We start from the raw sequence: 23,321 nt of genomic DNA, 5'->3' as shown, positions 1-23,321 counted from the left end.
GCCTGCAAAGCCTGGCACTGATGACCACAAGTGTTGCCCTAAGCAAGGTAGGCAAATAACCTCAATGTCCCGAGCGCAGTGCAGCTCGCCAGATGCACATTACTTATGTAGAGTTGTGAAACATGTCAGTGTGATGGTGCCTGGATGATCCAGTGTGGGGGGAATGATTCCAGTAAACAGAGCTTATAATGAGATGCTAAAGTATTGAAATTAGGTTCCCGATGTTTGGCGGCGGGAAACGCGACCCCGCCATTGGGGGTGGGGCGGATGGTTGCAAACTGGTTTCATGATGACGTAAAACCAATTTTTGGCCTTCTCGCCATATTGTCTGCTCACGCCCACAATGATGCCCACTGCCAACAGGACCGGAGGATTCCACCCAATGAGTTATGGCCCTGATTGATCAGCTCACTATTATCAAAGATCTTTATTGTGCAGCATTAGATAGTTAATCTACTGCGATATTGTGGAAACAGATTCAACAGTAATCTTCAAAAGAAAACAGGATATATACTTGAAAAGGAGAAATTTCCAAGGGAATATGAATAATTGGATAGCTCTTTGAAAGAACCGACACAGACATGATGGGCCTAATGGTCTCCTTCTGAGCTGTACAACTCTGTGATACTAAGGTTATTGTAATACATCCAATTTACTTCACAAATCTATTCACCATACCTTAGTATGTAAGCAAACTTAAAATATACATAACAGCTAATTAAAGCAAATGAATCCATGATCTATGTGAATAGAATCAGTCAAATAATCGATAATAATTTAAAGAAGCTTTATTTATTAACAGCTGCCAATACGTAATGTAAAATAAATGTAAATGATTGTTTTCCAGTTAATTGCCATTTCTTCAATGGCTATATTTAAACATGTTTCAGAATTCAGAGGATCACATCCACTCTAAATCTTCCTTAAGTTTGATCTCATTTGCATACAAATTCTATTTAATTTGTACGTATTCTCTGACACAGGAAGAATTAATATGCAGTTTGTATGTATGGTTAAATCTAATTCTAATTCAATTCAGTTGATATTATGTAATAGTGAAATTCACTTTATAGTCATTAGTTTCATGATTAATTTTCAAGTCTCCTTGCCTCCACGGAGACGCAAGTTGATGGTGATGGTGGAATGTTGCTTAATGCCGTAGGATTCCAGTGTGCGGCCGTCTTCTAATGGTATCGATCCATAGGTCAGGTAGTATTGGCTCGATGAAAGCTGCTCCAGAGATTCAATCTTATTTCTCAGGCTCAAAACCTTGTCAGTTGGGGATACGTCAAGTGTCAGGTCACGCCCATTTACAGTCCTGACGAATATCTGCATTGACGTTGTGATGACCAGATGGAGCCTTGCATCAAAGAATATTCCGGAATGCAACAAGGATTTGTTGTCATCCAGAATGGCTTCATTAAAGCTCAGGCGTTGCTGGTAAACTGGAATGTCCCATTTTTGCTGGATTTGTTTCTTGATCATTGAGATTGTGTTGTCAATATTGACATTCAGGCTTAATGAGCTCCCATCCAGTGTAAACACAGTGATTTCAAACTCTTTTATTGGCTAAGACAAAAAAAAAAGATAAGAATGTAGCAATGAGTTGTGTACTAGTTTCTAAGTGCTCTGATAATTACATCTCCTTAATTTTTACTTAGTTCTGTTGAAGGGTCATTCGGACTCGAAGCGTTAACTGTGCTCCTCTCCGCAGATGCGGCCAGACCTGCTGAGTTTTTCCAGGTATTTTTGTTTTTGTTTTGGATTTCCAGTATCTGCAGTTTTTTGCGTTTATCTCCTTAATTTTCATCCTTTCTCTCCTGATTGATTGTTATGATGTGATAACTACACTCCGTATCTCACACAAGTGGCCATTGTTCTTGTGTGAGCTTAGACAGTGAGTTTCACTCAACTGTCCAACCAAGTTGGATCTTAAATTTATCTGATACCCACACACATGGGGCAGAATTTTGCCCTTGGCCTGCGGGCTCGGCAGGGCTGGTTGGGAAGCCGCTCGCGATCGGCACTGCACCGAGATTTCACGCTGGCGGCCAATGAAGGCCCGCCCAGCGTGACATGCGAGTGGCAGCGCTGAGCGGTGCCTGTGTGAGGAGGGTGGGGGGGGGGAGTGATCAGGAAGGGTGTGAACTTCACGAATACGCGCGAGTGAATGCTGCATAATATCCCTGAGGCAGCTGTAAGAGATATGAAAGAAAATAATTATAAAAATTAAAAATGTACTGAAACATGTCCCCTCGTGTGATTCTACCACATAAGCAGGGACATGTTGTTAATTAAAAATTAAAGATTTTATTTTATTTTTATTTGCTCTTGGAAAACTCGTCCGCCTGTGGATAAGGTTTCCAAAAAAAATGCAAAGGCCGCTTGGCCTTTTCGCCTGCCCGCCAGCCATTAGGTTGGGCAGGCAGTGAAAAATTTATGTTAATTAATTACTTAATGGTCTTAATTGCCGGCGGGCGCACTTTGGCTCCAGTGCACACCCGTTGGCCGAACTATTGCGCAACTGCACGTTGACCCCGGCACGTTTGGCCAAAGGTCTCATGCGTCATTTCATGCTTGAGCGGGTCAGGCAGGCGCCCACCAACCGAGAAAAAATTTCTGTCCACATATAACATGTGGTCAGCGGGAATCCCAGCTGATTCTTTCTGCAACTTGAGCACAGGGGTGTTGAGGTGAATTGTAGCACTCCCACCTTCACCTCGTTGATATCCTCTAACTCTGTATGGACTGAGAATTGAACCTGGGGAGCTTCTGATTAATGTGACTCTCTATATATATCTTTAAATCCCGGCAACTGGTCTATCATTTCCAGCTTGCTTTAAAGAATGAAGTTTCCAAAGGAGGATTGAGGTAATTAATGGCCTGAATCTTCGCGTCAGCGTGAGGGGGTGGGCCCCGCTCGCCAACGCGTAAAATGACAGGTGGTGACTTCGTCGAAAATTCTCCCCAATGAGAACATGATCCTTTGCGTCTGAGAGCTAATTTCAAATCCTGCTCCTCAGTCCTATGGTCCTATGTATTCTATACAGATGGAACACCTAGATTGAACAACACAATCTACAAAATTACTACATTTTATACTGTTTTGTTTCAAAACTTTATGATTTATTAAAACCGTTTTACCTGGACGTCCCATGCTCGAACTTGAGAGACACATGGCATGCTCAGACATTTCATAGCCTCAGCCACCATGACATACCATCCAGTAGACAAAGCCACATTTCCAGTTGGGTCAGCTGGGTCAAGAATTATTGGCCTGAAAAATAAAAAAGTTCCAAAAACAATTATTAACCATAGGCCGGGGTTTGCTGGCAAAATATTGACAAGTTTAATGGCGCTCATTGTTATTATTGTGGAAATCATCCAACAATTCAAGGTCGGAAAGAGAAACCCCATGGGTTTGGAATCAGCATAAATTGCTGGATGATTGGCGCTGTTCTGTCGGTAGTTTCACTGTCAACCGTCTTGTGTATTTCAAGGAATTGCTATATTTGTGTTTATTTACAAGTTAAACTCTCCACAGAAAGTTAGGGCAGGATTCCTCGCTCGTTGGGCGGGCGTACATGACGTGTGATATTTGGGTTGATGGGCACGCGCAGGAATTGGCAGCGCGCCCACCGACAACTAACAGGCCTATTAAGGCCATTAACAACCTAATTGATTTAAATTTTTTGCTGCCTGTCCAACCTTACGGTTGGCGTTCAGCTCGTCACCTACTTGGTCCAGTGGATACACAGATGTTGATATGTGCAGATCAGTTCAAGGACTGTCTGGAGCCCTTCAGCTGTGCTGACTCTCTCCTGCCCATTGCCTTGCCCCCAGGCATAGATAGCCAGCAGCTCCACTCTGTACTTAGCAGGAAGACGATCACCATCTCTCAGCTCAGCCTTTGCGGTCAAAGCGGCCTTTGCATTTTTTGCGAAACCTCATCCACAGACGGGATGAGATTTCAATCCGTCATTTAAAAAAATGTTCATACTAATTTCTAACATGTCCTTACTGATGTGACAGAGTCACATGAGGGGACATGTTTTTTAACATCTTAAAATGCTTTCTTTTTAAATTTTCATAACTTCATTCCGCTGAGGCAGCTCTGTGCCTCAGGGAGCTTTTCCTACTCGCGCTTGCGCGAACTTGCACTCTTGCCCTCCTTCCCCCCCAATACAGGCCGTGCTGCAGTGCGCGTTTCACGCTGGGCGGGCCTTAATTGGCCCACCAGCATGAAATCACGGTCCGGCCCCAATCGTGAGCAGTGGTCGGCTTCTTTTAGATTTAAATATTGTAAATATCTTAAGATACAGCGGAAAGAAACAGATCCTGACCGGTAGTAGAATCTGAGGATCTGACCGAAGGTTTTCAGGCGATTATTGAAAATGGGAAAAGACAAAGTGAGGCAAAGAATTTTATGAAGAGTTCCGTAATGTGGCACTAAGATGACTTATAACTTTGCTAATGGTGCCAAATAAGAGAGATGGCAATACACAGGAGGTTGAGGGCATGAGTTGGAAAAAAGGCTGGAGGATGTGGCTGAGGCAGGATAGGGCAAAGAGATGAAATGATGATGAGGTTTGTAAATGAGAGTTAATCTTTTTGACCTTAAACATTAGTTGAGGAAGGAGCAAGAGCAGACTTTTTAACGGTAGTTTAGTACAATCTCACATGAGAATGTAGCGTTATGAAAACTGTTGCCTCTTGGGCACATTTTCACAAAGAACAATGTGTTGGATTGACTCTCACTCCAAACATTCAGCTGCACATTCATCAGGTTCAAATGATGCAGCCAATATGTCACTTATTCGACACTCCATGACGCCAAAGTTAGGGATGGATATTAAAGACCAGCTGAACCAGACCCTAAAAACGCCCCCTTACTTGGGAGCTGTTCAAAGAAATGAAACAGCTCTAATTGGTTTAGTTTTAAATGTATTTGAAGATTACCTCTTGCCACTGAGTTCCTTTATTAGAAAGTCTGCAATGACTCTATTCTCGACGTTGTAGTTCTGAGTCCAGTAGATGCACAGATCCTGATATCTGCAGATCAGTTCAAGGACTGTCCGGAACCCTTCAGCTGTGCTGAATCTCTCCTGCCCATTGCCTTGCTCCCAGGCATAGATAGCCAGCAGCTCCACTGTATACTTAGCAGGAAGACGATCGCCATGTCTCAGATCGGATTTCCGTGGCTTGACATGCTAGAGCAAATGATTGATAAGTGTAAATATACAAGATATTAAAAGTACTCACTCCTCCTTCCATCCTATATTTTTGCTTCCATACATTTTACTTCCATCATCCTTCGGAGGACAAGCAACTTTCTTGATAAGACTGGCTGAAGCTAGACCTAGTCTAGTGCTGCCACCCCAGCATGCACTAAGAAATCCACAAGATCTGCCCAAAGTGGCCTCATTCCAACTTTTTCTCCTTCTATTGGGTGAAATGCCAAATCTCCGTTCAGTATCTCTCCACAAAGATAAGGCTGAGCACACAAACTGTCCATGGGCAAATTGTGGACATGATCCTACAGAATAGTGCGTTGGAGAGTCAGGGTTCAAAAGAAAGCAAGTACTTGGCATTAGGTACGTAACACCTCTCACAACCTCAAAATTTCCCAAAGCACTTCCCAAGATGAGGTATTTTGAAGTTGCAATGCAGCAACCAATTTGCACACAGCAAGATCCCACAAACAACAATGAGATAAATGGCGAGATTGTCTGTTTTTCATTATGTTGGTTGAGGTTAAATTTTATCCAGATATCCAGCAGAACACCCTACTCTTCCCCGGAGAGTGTGATAGGATCGTTTAGGCTCACCTGAGAGGGCAGGCAAGGCTTTCATTGAATATCTCACCTGAAAGTGACTGGGGTAGAAATTTATTTTGGTCCATTTTCTTGCCTGAAGTAGGCAGCATGCTGGGAGTGTGCACCAGAAGCCAGGGACTCAACTGAAATTAGACCTCGGGACATTATCAGAAATTTGCTGGGAAGATGCGGACTCAAATCGGGTATGAAACAACAGCTCACAGGTTCCATGAGGACCAAGATCAGCCAGCTGCCTCTCCAGCAATGACCATCAGATAGGGAGAGGGTGGGGAGGTGGGTGATGGTGGGCTGGTAGCAGCAGTGAAGTTGGGAGCACCACTGGGAGGAGACCCTGCCCCTACATGAAGTATAAAAATGTATTAATGTAGAAGTTGCACGTGGAAGCAAAAATCTGAGGTGACCACTCAGCGCTGACCAGTTGCAGTAAACCTCGTTAAACAGGCATTAGATCCCGCATTAACATATTCAAGGAGCATAATGCCTGTTCCGGACAGTTGCCCGGACACCTGGAAATTGTCCAAGACCCTTATTGCACCGGTCATATTTCAGGCGCCTTTGGTTGAAATTGGTCATTTTTTGCCTCAATTTCCCACTTGGAAAATTGGCACCATGAGAACCAATTTCCACCTCATCATTTTTCAATTGTTCCTTCAGCGATTAATTAACTTGCATTTGGTTGTCTTTTGTCCTGCATTCTGGAGCCCCAGGCACTGGAGAATTGAATACAGCCTTTGGCTTTGTATAGGGGGCTGGTCAAACTTGCCATTTGCAGGTTTATATAACTTGAGACGTTCACTTTAAGGCACAATATTGAGGGACTGTAAAAGATTTAAGGATAAAATCCCTGATCCTCACTCTAAATGTAGAGCCTTATTGGAAGTAGGTGGAAATTGAAGGGTTGAGGCTCTATCTCTGATCTGTACTTCCCTTGAATACAGTCCCTCCACAGAATATGGGTTCAGGGGACTTGCTCTTTAATTCTTTTGAGAATCAAGAAGTGGTTTTAATATTTGTTCAGCCTAAACCAGAAGGTGGACAGGAGCTCTCCCCTTCGTCCAAATTCATTCCAACAGCTTCAACCAAAGTCAAATTCCAGCAGAGGGGAAGAAAGAATCTTGAGTTATTCCAAATACTGAGCCTGACTTCCTCTGGGATCTGCTAACCTCCTGTTGTAAATTCAGCAGAGACTGGTGTAGGTGCTGGAGAAACAGCACAAATGGACATTTCTCCAAAGGTTCTCTCAATCCCCCTCCATGCAAACATCCCAGACAACTCTTTGCTAGTTTTTAATATGGGGAATCCCTGGATTCACCTGTAGTATTTGTCAATGGAGCGGGTGCACGTTGGGACACAGAGGGAAGCTGTCATTTAGTGTTACAATCCTCCCATAACCTCCAAGCATTAACAATTAGCACATTCCCCAGTCACTTACCTGCTTGTACCAATGCTTCAGCAGGCGAATCAAGTCTTTAAGTTTTGGTTTACACTGCTTCACAAAGTTTCTCTGAAGCTCAGTAAAACAGGCAGAAAATTCCCCACCTAGAGCTCCATTTTCGTTTACTAAATTGATTAGCTTGAGGTGGGCTTCATAGGCATTGTCTGTTCCCTCTGTAAGAAATGAAATGCTTAATGAGCAACAGAAAGTGTTTGTGGTCATCACAAGTAAGCAGGGTATGGTGCCCCCACTCTCTAGGCCAAGTAATCCTTTAACACTCTTACATTTTAAGTCCGTTGTGCCATATCTGTTCCATTTTACATATTTCTCTCAACCCTTCCTTTTCCCTCCAGGACCACAATAGGGTTCCACTGGTCCTCACCTACTACCCCACCAGCCTTTTTCTTCAATGGATCATCCTCCACTATTCTCACCACCGCCGCCACCTAAAAACATCTTCCCTTCTTTTTGAAAAGGACCAATTCCTTCGCAACACCCTGGTCCACTCCTCAATCACCCTGCCAGCACCTCCCTCTCTTTCCCACAGCACCTTTCCATGCAATCACAGCAGATACAATGCCTGGCCTTTTACCTCTTCCCTTCTAACTGTCCAAAGCCTCAAAGATTCCTTCCAGGTGAAACATTAATTTACTCAATTTAGATTCCTGCCGTCCCTGCCTCCTTTACACTGGAGAAGCCAAATGCAGATTTGGTGACTACTTTGCAGAACATCTCCGTTCAGTCTGCAAGATAACCCCAAACTTGCCCAAACCTGTCATTTTAATTCTGTACCATGCTCCCACTCTGACCTCTATCGCTGACCTCCTACACTGGAGGCTCAGCGTGTGCTTGAGGAACAGCATTTCATCTTTTAATCAGACACTCTACACTCTCCTGGATTCAACATTGAGTTTAACAACTTCAAATCGTGACCTCAGCCTCCATTTGTTTCCTTTTTCTTTGCTGATTTTATTTTTTCTCTCCTGTTTTTCTCCATTTTTTTGCCTACAGATGGCAGCTGTTCATGACACTGCCATTGACACCTCCTGCAGAAACATCTTTTTTATAACTTGTCCAAAATACCACTCCCTTTTGGCCTTTCACTATCAACACATTTGTCATCTAATCTCCCCTACCTTTCAAACACTGTCCCCTTTATTCTTTTTCCCAACCTCCTCCCTTTGATTTGCTTTAAACTTATTTCACTTCTAACTTTTGCCTGATCCGAAAGAAGATTTCTGATGAAAGGTTGACCTGAAATGTTAACTCTGGCCTCGATTTTCACACCCGGGTCGGAGAGCTTCTCCGGCGTGGCAAAAGTCTCAAAAATGGCAGAGATTTCTAAGTCCCGCCCCCGAACCCAGTAATTCCCATCTTCGTGAGGGCGAGACTGGAGTGGGACCAGGCTTTGCACATGCGCGATTTGTGGAAGCAGCTGGCCATTTAAATCACCAGTTCCTCCACTGAAATGGGATTTTTGAACTCTGGCTGCTGGAATCTCGAACTGCGCAGAGCAGACCAGGTAAGAGGCGGTCTGAACTTGGTGGATTCTTTGGATAGTCAGGGTACCCCTTTGTGTAGAGTCTTGAGACACCTTTGGGAGAGGTAAGGCAGCCTTTAGGATCATTAAAATTAAACATGATTATGCACTTTTTACACAGAATCTCCTTGGAACTGTCCAGATGTCAAAGAAAGGTTTAACTGTCCAGCTGTCAAGAAACTCTTAAAGAACTGTCCGGCTGTCAAATAAATGTTAAAGGACTGTCCAACTGTTAAAGAACTGTCCGGCTAGCAAATAGATGTTAAAGAGCTGTACAGCTGTCAAGGAACTATTGAAGAACTGTCTGGCTTTCAAATAACTGTTCAGCTATCAAAGCTGTCAAGGAACTGTCCATGGATTCTTGGTGAGTTGGCATGAAGAGGGTTAGAGGAAAAGGGTGGTGGGTTGGGGCAGGAGTTGGAGTGAGTTGACACTAAGTTGGCATGGGGGTATGAAGAGGCATGGGGTGTGTGTACAGGAGCATGGGTTCGCATGGACGAGGCACAGGGTGTGTGCAGGAGGGTGAGGGGGCAAGGGGTGAGGTAGCAGGGATGTGTTTTGTTTTTCAGGCCTTGCGCCCATCCCGCCTCTACACCCGCTAGCCACTGCACTTGTTCTGGGATCACCCGACCCAACTCCTATTTAAGCTTCACCTCCATTTGTTGACCAAAAATCTGACTGGAGGGCAGACACTTTTAAAGATTGCGTTCGCCGAGCCAGAAAATCTCACAACCCCAGGGCAAATACCTGGGCCCTACTCTCATCTGGTCCAATCTACACACTTTGGGTTTCACACACCCGGCTGACCAAAATCCCACTTCAGTGGAGGCAGCTGGTGATTTATACCACCAGCTGCGTCCATAATCCACCTATGCACAAACCCCAGCCCAACTTCATTCCCACCTCATGAAAATGGAAAGTGTGGTGTTTGGGGGTGGGACTACCTATTTCCGGGCTTGTCCACCATTTTCACCATGGAGGAAAGGCCCTCCATCATGGTGAAATCCAGGCCTCTGTTTCTCTCCACAGGCGCTGCTAGGCACGATGAATATTTTCAGCACTTTCTGCTTTTATTTCAGATTTTCAGCATCCACAGTATTTTATTTTTGTGTTGCTGCTGACACTCCTGTTTTTGTATGAAAAATGATCAGCTGACAGAAGTACCAGGCACTTCTGGTGACTAAGGAACTGAATCATTTGCTTTAGAAAAGGAGGGGAAATGAAATAAATTCAGACATCAACATTACTGGTTAGATTTTGTTTCTTTACGTTAAAGTGTTTGTATCCTAGACTTTCCATCAGCATCATAATACCAAACTGTTAACGCCAGTTAATAATGTCAATCCTAAACCTAGGCTAATGTCCCACTTAAAAAGCAACATATTCTCCCTCAGCAACAACTCTAATAACCAAATATAGAGCTCAACTATGGCATCATCTTAACTAGGAACAGGACATGTGATAAAGCAAAGCTGATAACACCCACTGTTTTTCTTGATGGACAACAGAGGCTATTGGAAGAACTAAAATTAAACTTGAGCTTTAATGATTTAATAACCGCATCAATTCTTACCTAGTGCATCGAATGTTGGCAAAATATCAAAATCCACGCTGTCTGAATCTTTCTTCTTTGATTTTATTGAAAAGCTCATCGATTTTGGTGGGCTGTTGCTGTTCGGTATAAAATTGATACTGATATCACTGATCTCATAGGCAATGCTCAAAGCACACTTTTCCAGCATTTGCTGGATTCCTTCAAGGATTTCATGCCTGGTGTTCCTCTGGTCCTGGAAACTCTGGAAACAACTGAGGAAGACAACCAGATCCGCATCTGAACCGTTTCTTAAAGCTGTTCCTTTGCCTGACGACCCTCCCTGAGGAGGAGGGAAAATAGACAATTATTTATGATTATTTCAATGACTGGTGAACTTACCATTACTGAAATGTGGAAGAGTTATTGAAGCCATGCAGACTATCTGTGTTCTTGATTTAGGCTTAATTTTCACTGCCCTTTTCCTTTTGATTTTTCTCCTCTTGCCCTCTTTTTGTGAAGGTGCTGACACTTAATGAGACAGAGGTCTAGAAGCCCACTTCAGCAATTCCCCTCATTAGCCATTATTCATATGTTATCTTGGACCACAGGAGACAACAGGCTATTCAACCATGTGGGGCATCACAGCCTAATCTTGTCCTCACTGAACAGGATTGGGAAACCTGGGCTGATTGTTCCCTTCTTGTCTAGCCTTTGTGCTCAATTTTAACTATGTTATCAACAGAGTGGTATTGCCCTATTTGGTGATCTTTTTGTGGGGATTAATTCTTTGCATTTTTATTCTTAGCCAGTGGCAGAGTTGCTACCAAGTCACAATCTGCCAAACAACTTTCTGTTTAAGTATGACAATAAAATCATACGTTGCGAACTAAATCTCTTGACAGTTTTCTTTTTAAAAAGCTTAAACAAGAGTGAAGCCACTAACTACCACTTAGCTGTGACCTGCTCTCTCCGCCATCCCTTGTACAAGAGTAAATGTGACAGACTCACTGCACTGAATTTTCAGGCCCTGCTGAAGTCAGGGACAGAGCTGAATTCAAAATGGTCGGCAGCCGGTTTCCAGACACCATTCCCATATTGGCCATTTTGGGGGAGGCGGGTTTGGGAGCCCGGCTGAAATGCCCAACCCAGAAGTCAATTAGGTCAACTCATTAAGATCTTTGTTAACAGTGGGTATTAGAGGCTGACTCAGATTCCAGTCAGTCTCCACTTTCCTGATGTGACTAGGGCAGTTCAACTGCCTGGAGGCAGGCATCCAATGGCTGGGAGAGGGGGCAGTGCCCTAAGCAGGCAGGCCCCCTCCTCCCCCCGAACCGTGTGCCTGGTGCGATTGCAGCCAAACAGCGAATCGCCCCCTCGTTCCATCAAAAGACCCACAGTGGCGGCCTGGCTCATTTCTATACTTCTTGACTAAATTTTTCAATTGGTTACTGAAAGAGCACCTCCATGTTGAAGCACCCTCTCAGTTACTTACCTTCTGCTATAGCCAGGTGGTCCTCTCAAGCTAAAAGGCCCCAGATTGCCCCTCCAGCTTCGAGAGCCCACCCACTACTCTTAACTGGAGGAGGGACCTGTCTCCATATCAATTAAAAGAGCACTCTGGGCAAAATCCCAAAGAGTGACTGGTATCCTTCTGGCCCCAGGATAAAGTAACAGTCCCGACTCCTGCTTCCCTCCCCTAAAGAGAAAATTGATGTTATTGCAGCTGACTGAAGATCAGATGAATAGAGGGGGTGCTCAGAATTGGTGGGGGTGGTGGGGGTGAAGAGAAATTCCCTCTTTCCCCAAATTATGGGTATCATTTATTGCTAAATAACATGAAATGTGTATTTTAGGTAACACACCAGTTCATTATTGCCTTAAAATTAAAATTGCTTTACAAGTGTGTTGTGACTTTAGGAATTGGGACTGTTATTGATTTTGAGGAGCATATTTAAAGCATGATAAAATTAATAATTTGATAAAAGTTCATCCAAATGTAGTTTTTTAAGAGAAACAGATTTGAAGTAAATGTTCCCTTTAACAGATAAACATCTAAAGCTGCTGAGCTTTTAAAACAAGCAGGTCAAAAACATTCTGTCCCTTTAGGCAAATAATCCCCATTTAATCCAGGTTTTCCGGGAAATTTGTGCCGTTGTAAGGGCAAATCGACATCATTTTGAGATCGTCCCATGAAATGATGATGATCCCACCTAATCCCATTAATTTAGTTGAGATACTGGAGGCAACTGCCACCCTTGAAACTGTGTCCTACAGCGAGTTTACATATTCTAGAGAGAAGGGAGTACAACACAGAAAACAGGAAACTTCACAATCACGTCAGAAAACATCTCCGTACTTAAGCAAGGTAAAGTTCCTGTTATCGTAAATAGTATTGTAAACATTATTAATTCCATGTGCTGCTTTAAAAATAAAATAACTTACTTTAACGGCTCTGATTACTTTGATCTCAGGTTGTTTGAGAAAACATCGATTCCTTAAAAAGTCACAGATTCTGTGCACAGCATTCCTCACATTGATATTAAATTCATTCGGCTCCAGGTTAGTTTTAATGAATTCGTCCAACCTCTTGTGATCAGTGCTGTATAATTCCATCATTCCAGCTTTCACACCAAGTGATGTTGGTATAACTACAGCTCCTTATAACCACAGCTCTAACTGGTCCTTCAAGTATTCAAACAATATAGTCAGATTTATACTGTAAAACCTTTCAACAAATACACATTATACACGTCACAGTTCTGTATCTCCACCCGGTTCAAAGTTTTTCCTTGCTCAGTATTTGTATATGATCCTAAGTAAACACCAAATCTCTTTCGATTTCCTCAGAAACACGACTTGTTTTGACTGTTTGGTTTCGGTTTCATTTCTCCAGTTCCACAGCTGTCTGTAAACGCCCATAGTGATCATGAGCTAAAAGAACAGACTTGTATTTATAAAGCACCTTTCACGACCACAGGCAATGCACCAGCATTTACAGCCATAGAAGTACTTTTAACTACAGTCACTGTTGTAATGTAGGAATGTCATGGAAAATATAATTGTCACTTCCTTCCTACCCACAACTTAAATTTGTGATCTGTGCTGATTTGATAGTGTGATGCTGTGGGGGAAGCTGCCAAGAAAACACATTTGTAAAGTTCCTCTATAAACCCAGTGGACATTTGTTGGAAAAGAATCTAACTATAAATTTGGAATCCCTCCCACTGTGTTGATGACATGCCTACCTTCAGAAGATAACAGCAGCCACAGTATTGAATTATCTGGATCCACATTTCCATCTGTCTTCCCTTTATTCTTTTATTTTGTGCCCTATTCCTCTGTCAGTCTGGGATGCCACCAATCCTTCAGGTCCTCACTTCTGAGGTTAGACGCTTATGATCAGTGGGCACTAAAGCTGAGCCTTGCCTGACCTCAGTTGATAGATCACCTTCTGTCATTTCTGACCCCTCTAAGCGAACCCAGCACCAAACACAACTTCCCAACCCCTCCCCTCCCCGTGCCACAAAGGGACTGTTCCCTCTATTACATTCTGCTTCACTCTTCCATCACTCCTATCATGTATTTGCCTTCCCCTGGCATCTTCCCATTCAAGTTCAAAAGATGTAACAAATGGCCTTTCATTTCCTCCATCACCACAGTTCAATCCCTAAACGCTGTTTCTGTGTGAGACAGCAATTCACATGTACTTCCTCCAACCTAATACACAGCGATGGCTGCTTATGGAGCAGTCTCCTCTGCATTAGGGAAACCAGCAGCAGATTGGCCAATCGCTTTGCTGAATGCCTCTATTCTGCTGACAAGTGTAACACCAAACTCCCTGTCACTTGCTATTCTATTCCATTTCCACACACACTCTGACCACTCTGTATTTGGCCTTCTAAAGCATTCCAATGCCCAACATAAGCTTGAGGAACAACATTTCATTCAGGCACAATGTAGCCCTTTGGTTTTAACAACTTGAGACTTTAACTACAGCTCCAATTTTCCTCAGAGCTTTAGTGCCAGTAATGTGATATGGCTGTGATATGGCTATGCTGCTGTTTCCATTGTTGGAGGAGGAGAGGGTAAGATACAGGTTGGAACTCCCATCAGAACATGAGTAGTGGAGTGGTGTTCAGCTGGAGGATCAGTGTGAATGCAAAGCTGGCCAAAAATTTCCAACACTGATCTTAACAGCCTGTCTCTACCTCGGCTGAAGTGACACAGGATGCACCATGTCGATGCTAGAGGAAGGGTCTGGTTGCTTAGTGTTGTGTAAGAGCAGAGGATATCAGGTCTGCACATTGTGTTTGCCAAAATACCCAATGTGATTTGAAAGTAAAGTTGTCCATTTTAATAAAAATTGAAATGTGTGTTTCTATCTGTCTGAATTGTCTGTGGCTTTCCCTGCATTACATCGTTAATCCATATTTAAACGCAGTTTATGTTGATTTACCCATCCAAGTGTTGATGGGAGAATCAGCTATGAATGAGACACCTATGGACAATATTGAAGAATCACACCAGCCCAGATCACCAGCCCATATTTTCCACAGTTTAATTATATTAATTATATTGAACTGGTTGATCTTCTGTGGCCTTTCGCATGATATGTTAGAGAATCCTGGCATGATTTTTAGGCCCTGATGGGATCAGGAACGGAGGCAGCCGGCGAGCTGATGAACAAATTGTACCAAAACATTCAGTCTGCACATGCTCAGACTGGACAATCTCAATGGTTCTCACAGCATCACAGCTTTGGGTAAAAATATCAAATACTCAGATTTTCGTGAGAACGATAAAGGTTTACAACACAGAACTATTGGCTAATCATATCTGCATTGATTCTTTACTGAGCTATCAACTAAGAATATTAATTAAGGCAGCAATTTTTATAAAAATTAAGTTCATGCTCGTTACATTTAGTAATTATGAAAAAAAAGCTTTTCTAATTATCTTTATTTCAACCACCTATTTTGAATACTAGAAAATTCCAAGAGACAACTTGCTTATTCAAACACCTGTCCCGATGCACTTACTTGAGACAAGGGAATTACTGAGGTGGAAGGCAATCAGTCAGTGATTCTCGGAGCACCAGGGAGCAGACAGAGCAGAAACAGTTGTCTCTCCCTGGAGGGGACAGAAACCTCTTCCTTGGTGAAGGAACCAAACGCAAAGATATCAGGGTACAGGCTTTAACAGATCAATGTTTCGTGAGCATTCATCACATGCAGCCAGTGGAGACGGTGTTTTCCCATGCAGTGCTAAAGGTGAATCATGAGAAACCACACCCACATTGCAATGCAATGCCGGAGGTGTGGCATAATGTCAGGGACACCCTGGTGACTGAGACATTCCAGAAACTCAATGCAGCCACAAGATTCAACAAGAGGCTCTCAGATCAGAGCAGTTGTGTTTTTTTTTGGAGTGGTGCCAATGACTGCAAGTGATGACAGTGCAGGTGCTTTACCACAACAGCAGCATGTGGGAGTTTGTGGACAGCATTGCAATTGCTGACAACCACATCCACAGTAAGTGTCTGAATCCCAAGGAAGTACAACTTTGGATTTGTTGAGCTGGAGTCTGAGATGCAGGCATTGTGGGGCATTAGGGAGCAAGACTGTTAGCTGGACACTTTATCCAGGAGGCAGCCACACTCCTTACGTTAGGTAGTGCCCATAGTGTCTAATTAGTGGTCAGGTCCAGGACGGTGTGACTGTGGGTCAGGTCGGTAAGGAGACACAAGGCGGATAAGAAAATAGGAACATAGACAGCATAGCACAATCGTGCAGTGCAGGGGACCTCAGCCATTGTCCTTATCTAACAGGCATGGGCTTCCTGCTGCCTGTCTGAATGATAAAAAAATCTGGTGTTGAGAAAACAGACCACAGCACCATGCTACATGAGGCCATTTACATTGAGTGTTGGCTGTGGGGGAGGAATGTGGTAATGGCAGAGGACAGTATAATCAGAGAGATGCATACTGTTCTCTGGAGCCACAGCCAGGAGTCCCTAAGATTGTGTTCCCTATCTAGTGCCACAATTAGGGGCCTCTCCTTGTGGCTGGTTGCTGACACTGATCTAGAAAACATTTTTGACTGCATTCTATAACCTTATCCCCCACATTACTACAGCAGATTTATTTTATCCAGTCGCTATGAAGATTAAAGTCCGCAGCATTACTCTAATAGTATCCTGAAAAAAGTGCTAGAGAAATTCATGGGACTAAAAGGTAACAGATTCCCTGGACCCATCGCCGTCTTCCTAGGGTTTAAAAGATCTGGCTACAGAGATAGTGGGCGCATTGGGTCTTGCACGATTCCATAGATACTCAAACAGTCCTCATGGATTGGAACGATCAAACATAACCCAACTATTGAAGAAACGAAAGGAGATAGAAACAGGGAGGCGTAGACGTCTGACGACAACAGTAAGGAACGTGCGGCAATTTATTATCAGCAAAATGATAATGGGGCACTTAGAAAAACATAATTTGATTGGTCAAAGTCAGCATGGAACTATGAAAGGGAAATTGTGTCTATATATTTGTTAAAGTTTGTTGAGGTTCTGAGTTGCAGGGTAGATGAGGGGGAACCAGTGGATTTATTTTAATTGGATTTTCCAAAGGCATTCGATAATGTGCCGCCCAAGAGTTTATTTCAAAAGATTGGGGCTCATGGGATTGGGGCTAATATATTACATGAACAGAGAATCGGTTAATGGTCAGAAAACAGAGAGTAGCAATAAACGGGCCATTTTCTGGTTGGCAGGATGTAACTAGTTGGGTGCTGCAAGGATCAGTGCTCGTGCCTGTTTGATGGTCGTGAGGTGTTTGGACCCACCTTACTTCTCGGCATCTTCATCCTGATTGGCCTCCTGCACCTTTCTCCTCTTCATCTTCCCAATCTCTGATTGGTTAAGAATTGCCACTTGTAAACTGGTGCTGATTTTCAGGGATGGTAACCGGGCACAAAGAAAGGAAAATATGGGGAACCCCACTCCCTTGTTTCATTTAATTGCAAGAGTTAATTTGCTTCCAGAATGTGGAAGGGGAATACAGCAGCCATTTTGAGGGCGCACTTTTGGTGGAGAGCTTCTCTAGCTCAGTTACATGTTACATCAGGATAAGATGATTATCTCGGCCAAAATGACTAATTTAATTTTTAAGAGGAGAACTGATTCCTCTGCCCTTTTGCGTTAGCTCTAGATTTGTATTTCAATCTGTCATCACCCTCACTATCAGTTCAGAATAGAAGCAATCTTTCATTTGGCGAGCTTTTCACAATATTGGTGCACTGCCAAATCAACCAAGAACATCAGAAGGAGTAGAGGTTTAGTCCTTTGAACCAGCTCTGCCATTCAAATCAGGGCTGATCAACCTCACCTTCACCTTCCCTCACTCTCCCCAAATCTCACATAAACCAACTCCAAACACTCAACTCAGGCACCTGCCCAGGAAATATTGTATTAGAGTCATAGCGTCATGTGGTTATACAGCACAAAAACAGACGCTTCGGCCCATCGTATCTGTGCTGGCCATCAAGCACTTGTCTATGGATCACTGCTCAGGACACAGGACATTGTGTGGCCAAATTCAGTTTTTGTAACTTCTCCTCAATCTGTACAAAAACTAGAATTATATAATTTACATCACTGTTACCAATGTGGAGATGCCATCGTGCATTATCAGCCACATCACTGTAATCCCTTCCCTGTTTCCTTACAGTTGAGGTGTCACAGGGGGTATAAAATAAAGTCAGTGCCTTTCATCATAGGGGCTGAATCAGAATGAGTGCATGATAGTCACAGAGTCATAGATTATGCATTCGACAAATAAAAGAATGATTATAATTTCTGACTGAAAACAATTATCTGCACTTTATGTGGATGGAGGATGAAGTTTAGGAAAACACCAGGAAGGACATTAAAGAAATTCAGTCTAGAGATGAGAACATGTGTAATATGGAAACTGGTAAATACATAAAAAAGGAATCTTGTGTCAACAAAGCGAAGTTATTAAAATTGGTTGTATTGCAACAGGCCTGAAAGAATGAAGCTTTGTACAGGGCATGCGGCGGCATAGTGATATTTTCACTATACTAGTAATCCAACAACCCAGGCTAATGCTCCAGGGAACCTCAAATTCCACCGACAGGACAGATCCGTCAGGCCTGCTGGCACAGTGGTATATGGTTGAGTCGTCAACCTTGACTCCAGCACCCCCATGAAGTCTCATGGCATGACAGGGGCAAGGAGAACTCCTGCTGAATGTTGAACACCATTTGGAGGATGGTCTGAGGGGAATCCTGGTGGGGGGCTTCAATGCTTGGAAGCAGCAGCACAAACCAAGCTGGCTGAGTCCTAAAGAACATAGCTGCTAGACTGGGCAGCGGGCAGTTGGTGTGGGAGCCAAGAAGAGGGGGAAAAATGTACTTGACCTCATCTTCACCAACATGCTGCCAATGCATCTGTCCATGATGGTAGTGGTAGGAGTGACCACAGCACAGTCCATGCAGAGACAAAGTCCCATCATCACAAAGAGGATACACCCCATTGTGTTGTGTGGCTCTACCGCTTTGCTAAATGGTCTAGATTTCAAACAGGTCAAGACTGGACAGCAGGCTCTGTGGGCCACCAGCAGCACCAGAATTGTACGGCCCAGCATATCCCACACTCTACCATTACCACCCTCCTTAACAGCACTGTGGGTGTACCTATACCACATGGGCTGCAGTGATTCAAGAAAGCAGCTCATCACCACTTCTCAAGGGCAATTAGGGATGGGCAATAGGTGATGGTCTAGCCAGCGAGGCCCACATCCCATAAATGAATTGAAAAATGAATGATAATAGAATTGCTCAGGCTAATATAATTTATTCAGGCTGTATTTCAGTAGTAGATGTGCCATAGATGCATCGTGTCAGAAAGCTGTGCAATAAATCCAACTTCAGCACATATTTTAGACCAGCAGTTCACAAACTAGTGAGTGGGGTTGTGAGGGATGTATATGTATATTGAAGTGAGATTATCACCAAACCTCCAGATGCTAGCCATTTTACCAGATTGATTGTTAATCAGTTTAACTCAATGTCTCACAATACAAAGTGACAGGATTTGCCCTGGGTCATCCCAGATCGATGACTACCCGGCTGAAAGGAAACCCCATTATTCCAGCTAAACTCCAATGTTAACACAAATCCTAACCTGATAATCACATCAAGACAATTTTTCGATTGACAAGGGAGTCAAGGGCTATAGAAGGCAGGTTGGAAAGTGGACTTAAAAGCGCAGTTCGATCAGCCATTAACTTATTGAATGGTGGGGCCTACTTCTGTTCCTATTTCTTATGATCTTACGTGATTAAATTTGATGGTGTTGAGGTGAGGGTGGGTGGGGGTGGGTGGGGGGTGGTTGGTGGTGAGGGGTGGTGGGGGGTGGCGGGCCTGAAGCTGAGGGTGATGTGCTTTGCTCAAAACACCACCAGTGTGAAGCCCAGATCGATCTCCCCCCTCCTCTGAGACTGTGCCCAGCAACTGCACTGAGACGCAGGCAGCATCAGACACTGCCCTTGCCATATTCGTCACTCAGTCTCCCCTATAAGCCAGTGACTACTGCCTATGGCCGATTCACTGAGTCTCAAATCCATCGCCAACCATGAACCTGGTGGCCTGAGCTGTTGCCTGGCTGAGTGCAAATCCATCACCCTGGCGCTGTGTAACCACCTCATCAACATCAGCCACCTCAAGACCCTTAACCTGTACTTCTGCTGCTTCCTAGCCAAGGCCCATGAGCTGGAGCAGCACAGATGAAGTAATGGACCGGTGAGTACATAAAACAATAACATTTTTACAAAGTACTTTACAAGCACAGATTTTCATTTTTATACGACGTATTATATGATCTATATAATATGCAAACTTTACTCATTAGGTACTGAATGTTGCTACGCAGCTTTATTGCTGTTTTGTTTTTGTTGTACCTGGGATCGTGTTAAATTTCATGTGTTCAATTAGAATCAAATTGGAAGATAGTTTGGGAAGCACTATTCTAGACTAGGGTCTAGTATTGAGGGAGTGAACACTGTAGGAGGTACTACTTTGATATCCTATTTGAGAGCCCATTGTTTTGATCAGCTTGCCAAAGGGCCAATCCAAGAAGTCTTTGGGGATCCGGTCAATTGAGCTTCAAATTCCTAATTTTCACACCATGGGGATTCCAGTAAGTGACAATTTGATTGTATTATTTGAATGTGGTGGATGCACAGCTCAGTGTTATGAGAGCCAACCCAAAACATGGTTTTAGTGAGAATGCCTTGAGAAGGCATTGGGAAGGCAGATTTGCAAATTTTATTGAAATTTCAATGGAAAGGATTAATCCCCACAAGAAGACATATAGACAATGAAGTTAGTGATGAATAATTAATACAAGAAATATATGCATACAAACCAAATCATAACCAGGTACAAATTCCACCCTTGTAACTGGGAAGCAATATTAAATATAGATTTGGGATCATTAGGACACAGAGAAGAGGCTATTGAGCCCATCCAGTCTATGCTGGTTCTTTGCAGAGTAACCCAGTCAGTCCCCATTCTATCCCTGTAGCCCTGCAAGTTTATATCCCTCAACTGCTGATCCAATTTCCTTTTACAATCACTGATCACCCCTGCTTTCACCATCCTGGTAGGCAGTGAGTTCAGGTGCATCACCATCTTGCTGTGTAAAAAAGCTCTCCCTCACGTTGCCCTTGTATCGATTGCCCAAAAGTTCAGAAACAGGTGACACTAGATCAGTACGATGTGTGTAATCCAATTGCTTGCATCTGTACTTTGTGAATTTTTTGTGCTTCCCTTTCTACCTGCCTCAGCCTCACATTTTTGAAAACTGTTCACACACTTTCCACACCTCTCCACAAGAGCAACTACTGCAGATACTGGAAATGTGAAATAAAACCAGAAAATGCTGGCAATACTCAGCAGGTCAGGCAACATCTGTGGAGAGAGAAAAACAGAGTTAACGTTTCAACACAATGACCTTTCATCATAATCTACTCTAGGGCAATTAGGGATGGCCAGTAAAAATGCTGGCCTAGCCAGCGAAGCCCACGTCCTGTGAATGAATAACAAAAGATTGCTTTCCACATCTATCTTTCATATGTCTCGTTACATCTCCTGAAGTCTCATCCTTTTATCAGTTCTGCCAGTTAACTATTTCCTGTTTTTTTAATCGTTGTATTTCTTTTCTTCCCCCTCTCTATGTCCTGTCCTTGTTAAAGGCTGCTCTTGGCCATAGCTTTCAATTGTCAACTTTCACAAGAAGGTCAGAAACCAAAGTGGACACTTGCGTCCACCGATGCTGTCTGACCCGTTGAGTGTTTCCAACATTTTCCACACATTTTCACATTTCCAGCATCTGCAGTATTTTGCTTTTTGTTTGAAAATTAAAGGTAAGAGAATGATTGGCCGGTAGGTGAAACCCTTTACATTAAATCCAACAAGGTAAGGAAGAGAAAGTCAGGAGAGCCTTTATAGATATGAAATTAGATGTTAGTTACTCACTAAATATTAATGAAAACCCAGAGGCCAATCTTATTAATGAATAAGCAGAATCATCCCAGATTTGTACTAAGTGCGGTGGTGGGCGTGAAAAACGACATTTGACCTGCTGGCCGCAATGGTGGGTTTTCGTGCCATATCTTCCACTTCCCGCCTCTTTAAAATAAGCAGCCACAGGAAACATGCTGTCTCACTGGTGTGTGGCCTCTGAATCGCCTGCCCCGCCCTTACCTCACCATTTCCTCACTCTTGGTGCATTATCTAAACTGCAACCACACACACAATCCTCAATGCTTGCAGCCCGGGACTGCTCCAGTGAAAACATGGCCCTGAAACCCATGAAGAGTTCAGTGAATGGAATGCATTTTGTAGACCCACCGTGATGTCCTCCACTCTCCCGCTCTGGCCACAGTAGGTCCACCAATCTCTCCACTCCGGCTTGAGAGGCATTGGCAGTGCTGCTCAGATGAGGTTGGCCATCCAGTGCAGAAAGAGGATGAATGATCTGATCTGTGCCACCAGGGTAAGGCAACCATCTTATCGCTCTAAACTCTCACACTCACAAGGCAGTCACACACTCACCGGCATCTCACTCACTGCGAGCTCAAGGGACATCACCACTCACTCTCTCACACAGACCCTCACATTTCCATCTGGCCTCATCTCCTCTGGAGACTACCTCCTCAGCCCTAACCATCTTGATCAACGTGTAGCCCCACACGTATCCTGGGATACCCTCCTTCCCCAGTACAGCCTTCGCCCAGCAGCCTCTTTCCTTGTCTGAGTTCTCCCCCTCCCCCAAGCAAGCCCTAGCCCTGCAGCCATTGAAAAGCCACCTCCGCCTTACGGCAGATCTGGTAGCTATAAACCTCCCCGTGAGCACCCCTAAAAGAGATGTGGTGTAGCCTGCAAAGCCTGGCACTGATGACCACAAGTGTTGCCCTAAGCAAGGTAGGCAAAAAACCTCAAAGTCCCGAGCGCAGTGCAGCTCGCCAGATGCACATTACTTATGTAGAGTTGTGAAACATGTCAGTGTGATGATGCCTGGATGATTCAGTGTGGGGGGAATGATTCCAGTAAACAGAGCTTATAATGAGATGCTAAAGTATTGAAATTAGGTTCCCGATGTGTGGCGGCGGGAAACGCGGCCCCGCCATTGGGGGTGGGGCGGATGGTTTCATGATGATGTAAAACCAATTTTTGGCCTTCTTGCCACATTGTCTGCTCACGCCCACCATGATGCCCACTGCCAACAGGACCGGAGGATTCCACCCAATGAGTTATGGCCCTGATTGATCAGCTCACTATTGTGCAGCATTAGATAGTTCATCTACTGCGATATTGTGGAAACAGATTCAACAGTAATCTTCAAAAGAAAACAGGATATATACTTGAAAAGGAGAAACATTCAAGGGAATAT

The 23,321-nt window shown here is 43.7% G+C and overlaps 1 protein-coding gene across 1 annotated transcript; it reads right to left on the bottom strand.

Moving 5' to 3' along the window:
* Positions 1-773: 773 nt before the first annotated feature.
* Positions 774-13,037, bottom strand: LOC144687808 (2'-5'-oligoadenylate synthase 1-like). Its single transcript, XM_078554322.1, has 6 exons — positions 12,789-13,037; positions 10,386-10,686; positions 7,270-7,445; positions 4,960-5,210; positions 3,145-3,277; positions 774-1,569 (listed from the first exon to the last, which is right to left on the bottom strand). Exons 1-6 carry the CDS (start codon positions 12,960-12,962, stop codon positions 1,096-1,098), a joined length of 1,509 nt encoding a protein of 502 aa, XP_078410448.1. The 5' UTR covers positions 12,963-13,037; the 3' UTR covers positions 774-1,095.
* Between the last annotated feature and the right edge of the window lie 10,284 nt (positions 13,038-23,321).

This window comes from Cetorhinus maximus, chromosome 12, assembly GCF_964194155.1.
Source record: "Cetorhinus maximus chromosome 12, sCetMax3.hap1.1, whole genome shotgun sequence".
Lineage (NCBI taxonomy): Eukaryota > Metazoa > Chordata > Chondrichthyes > Lamniformes > Cetorhinidae > Cetorhinus > Cetorhinus maximus.
Note: the sequence above shows the minus strand (reverse complement) of the source record. Positions and strands in the feature narration are given on the sequence as shown.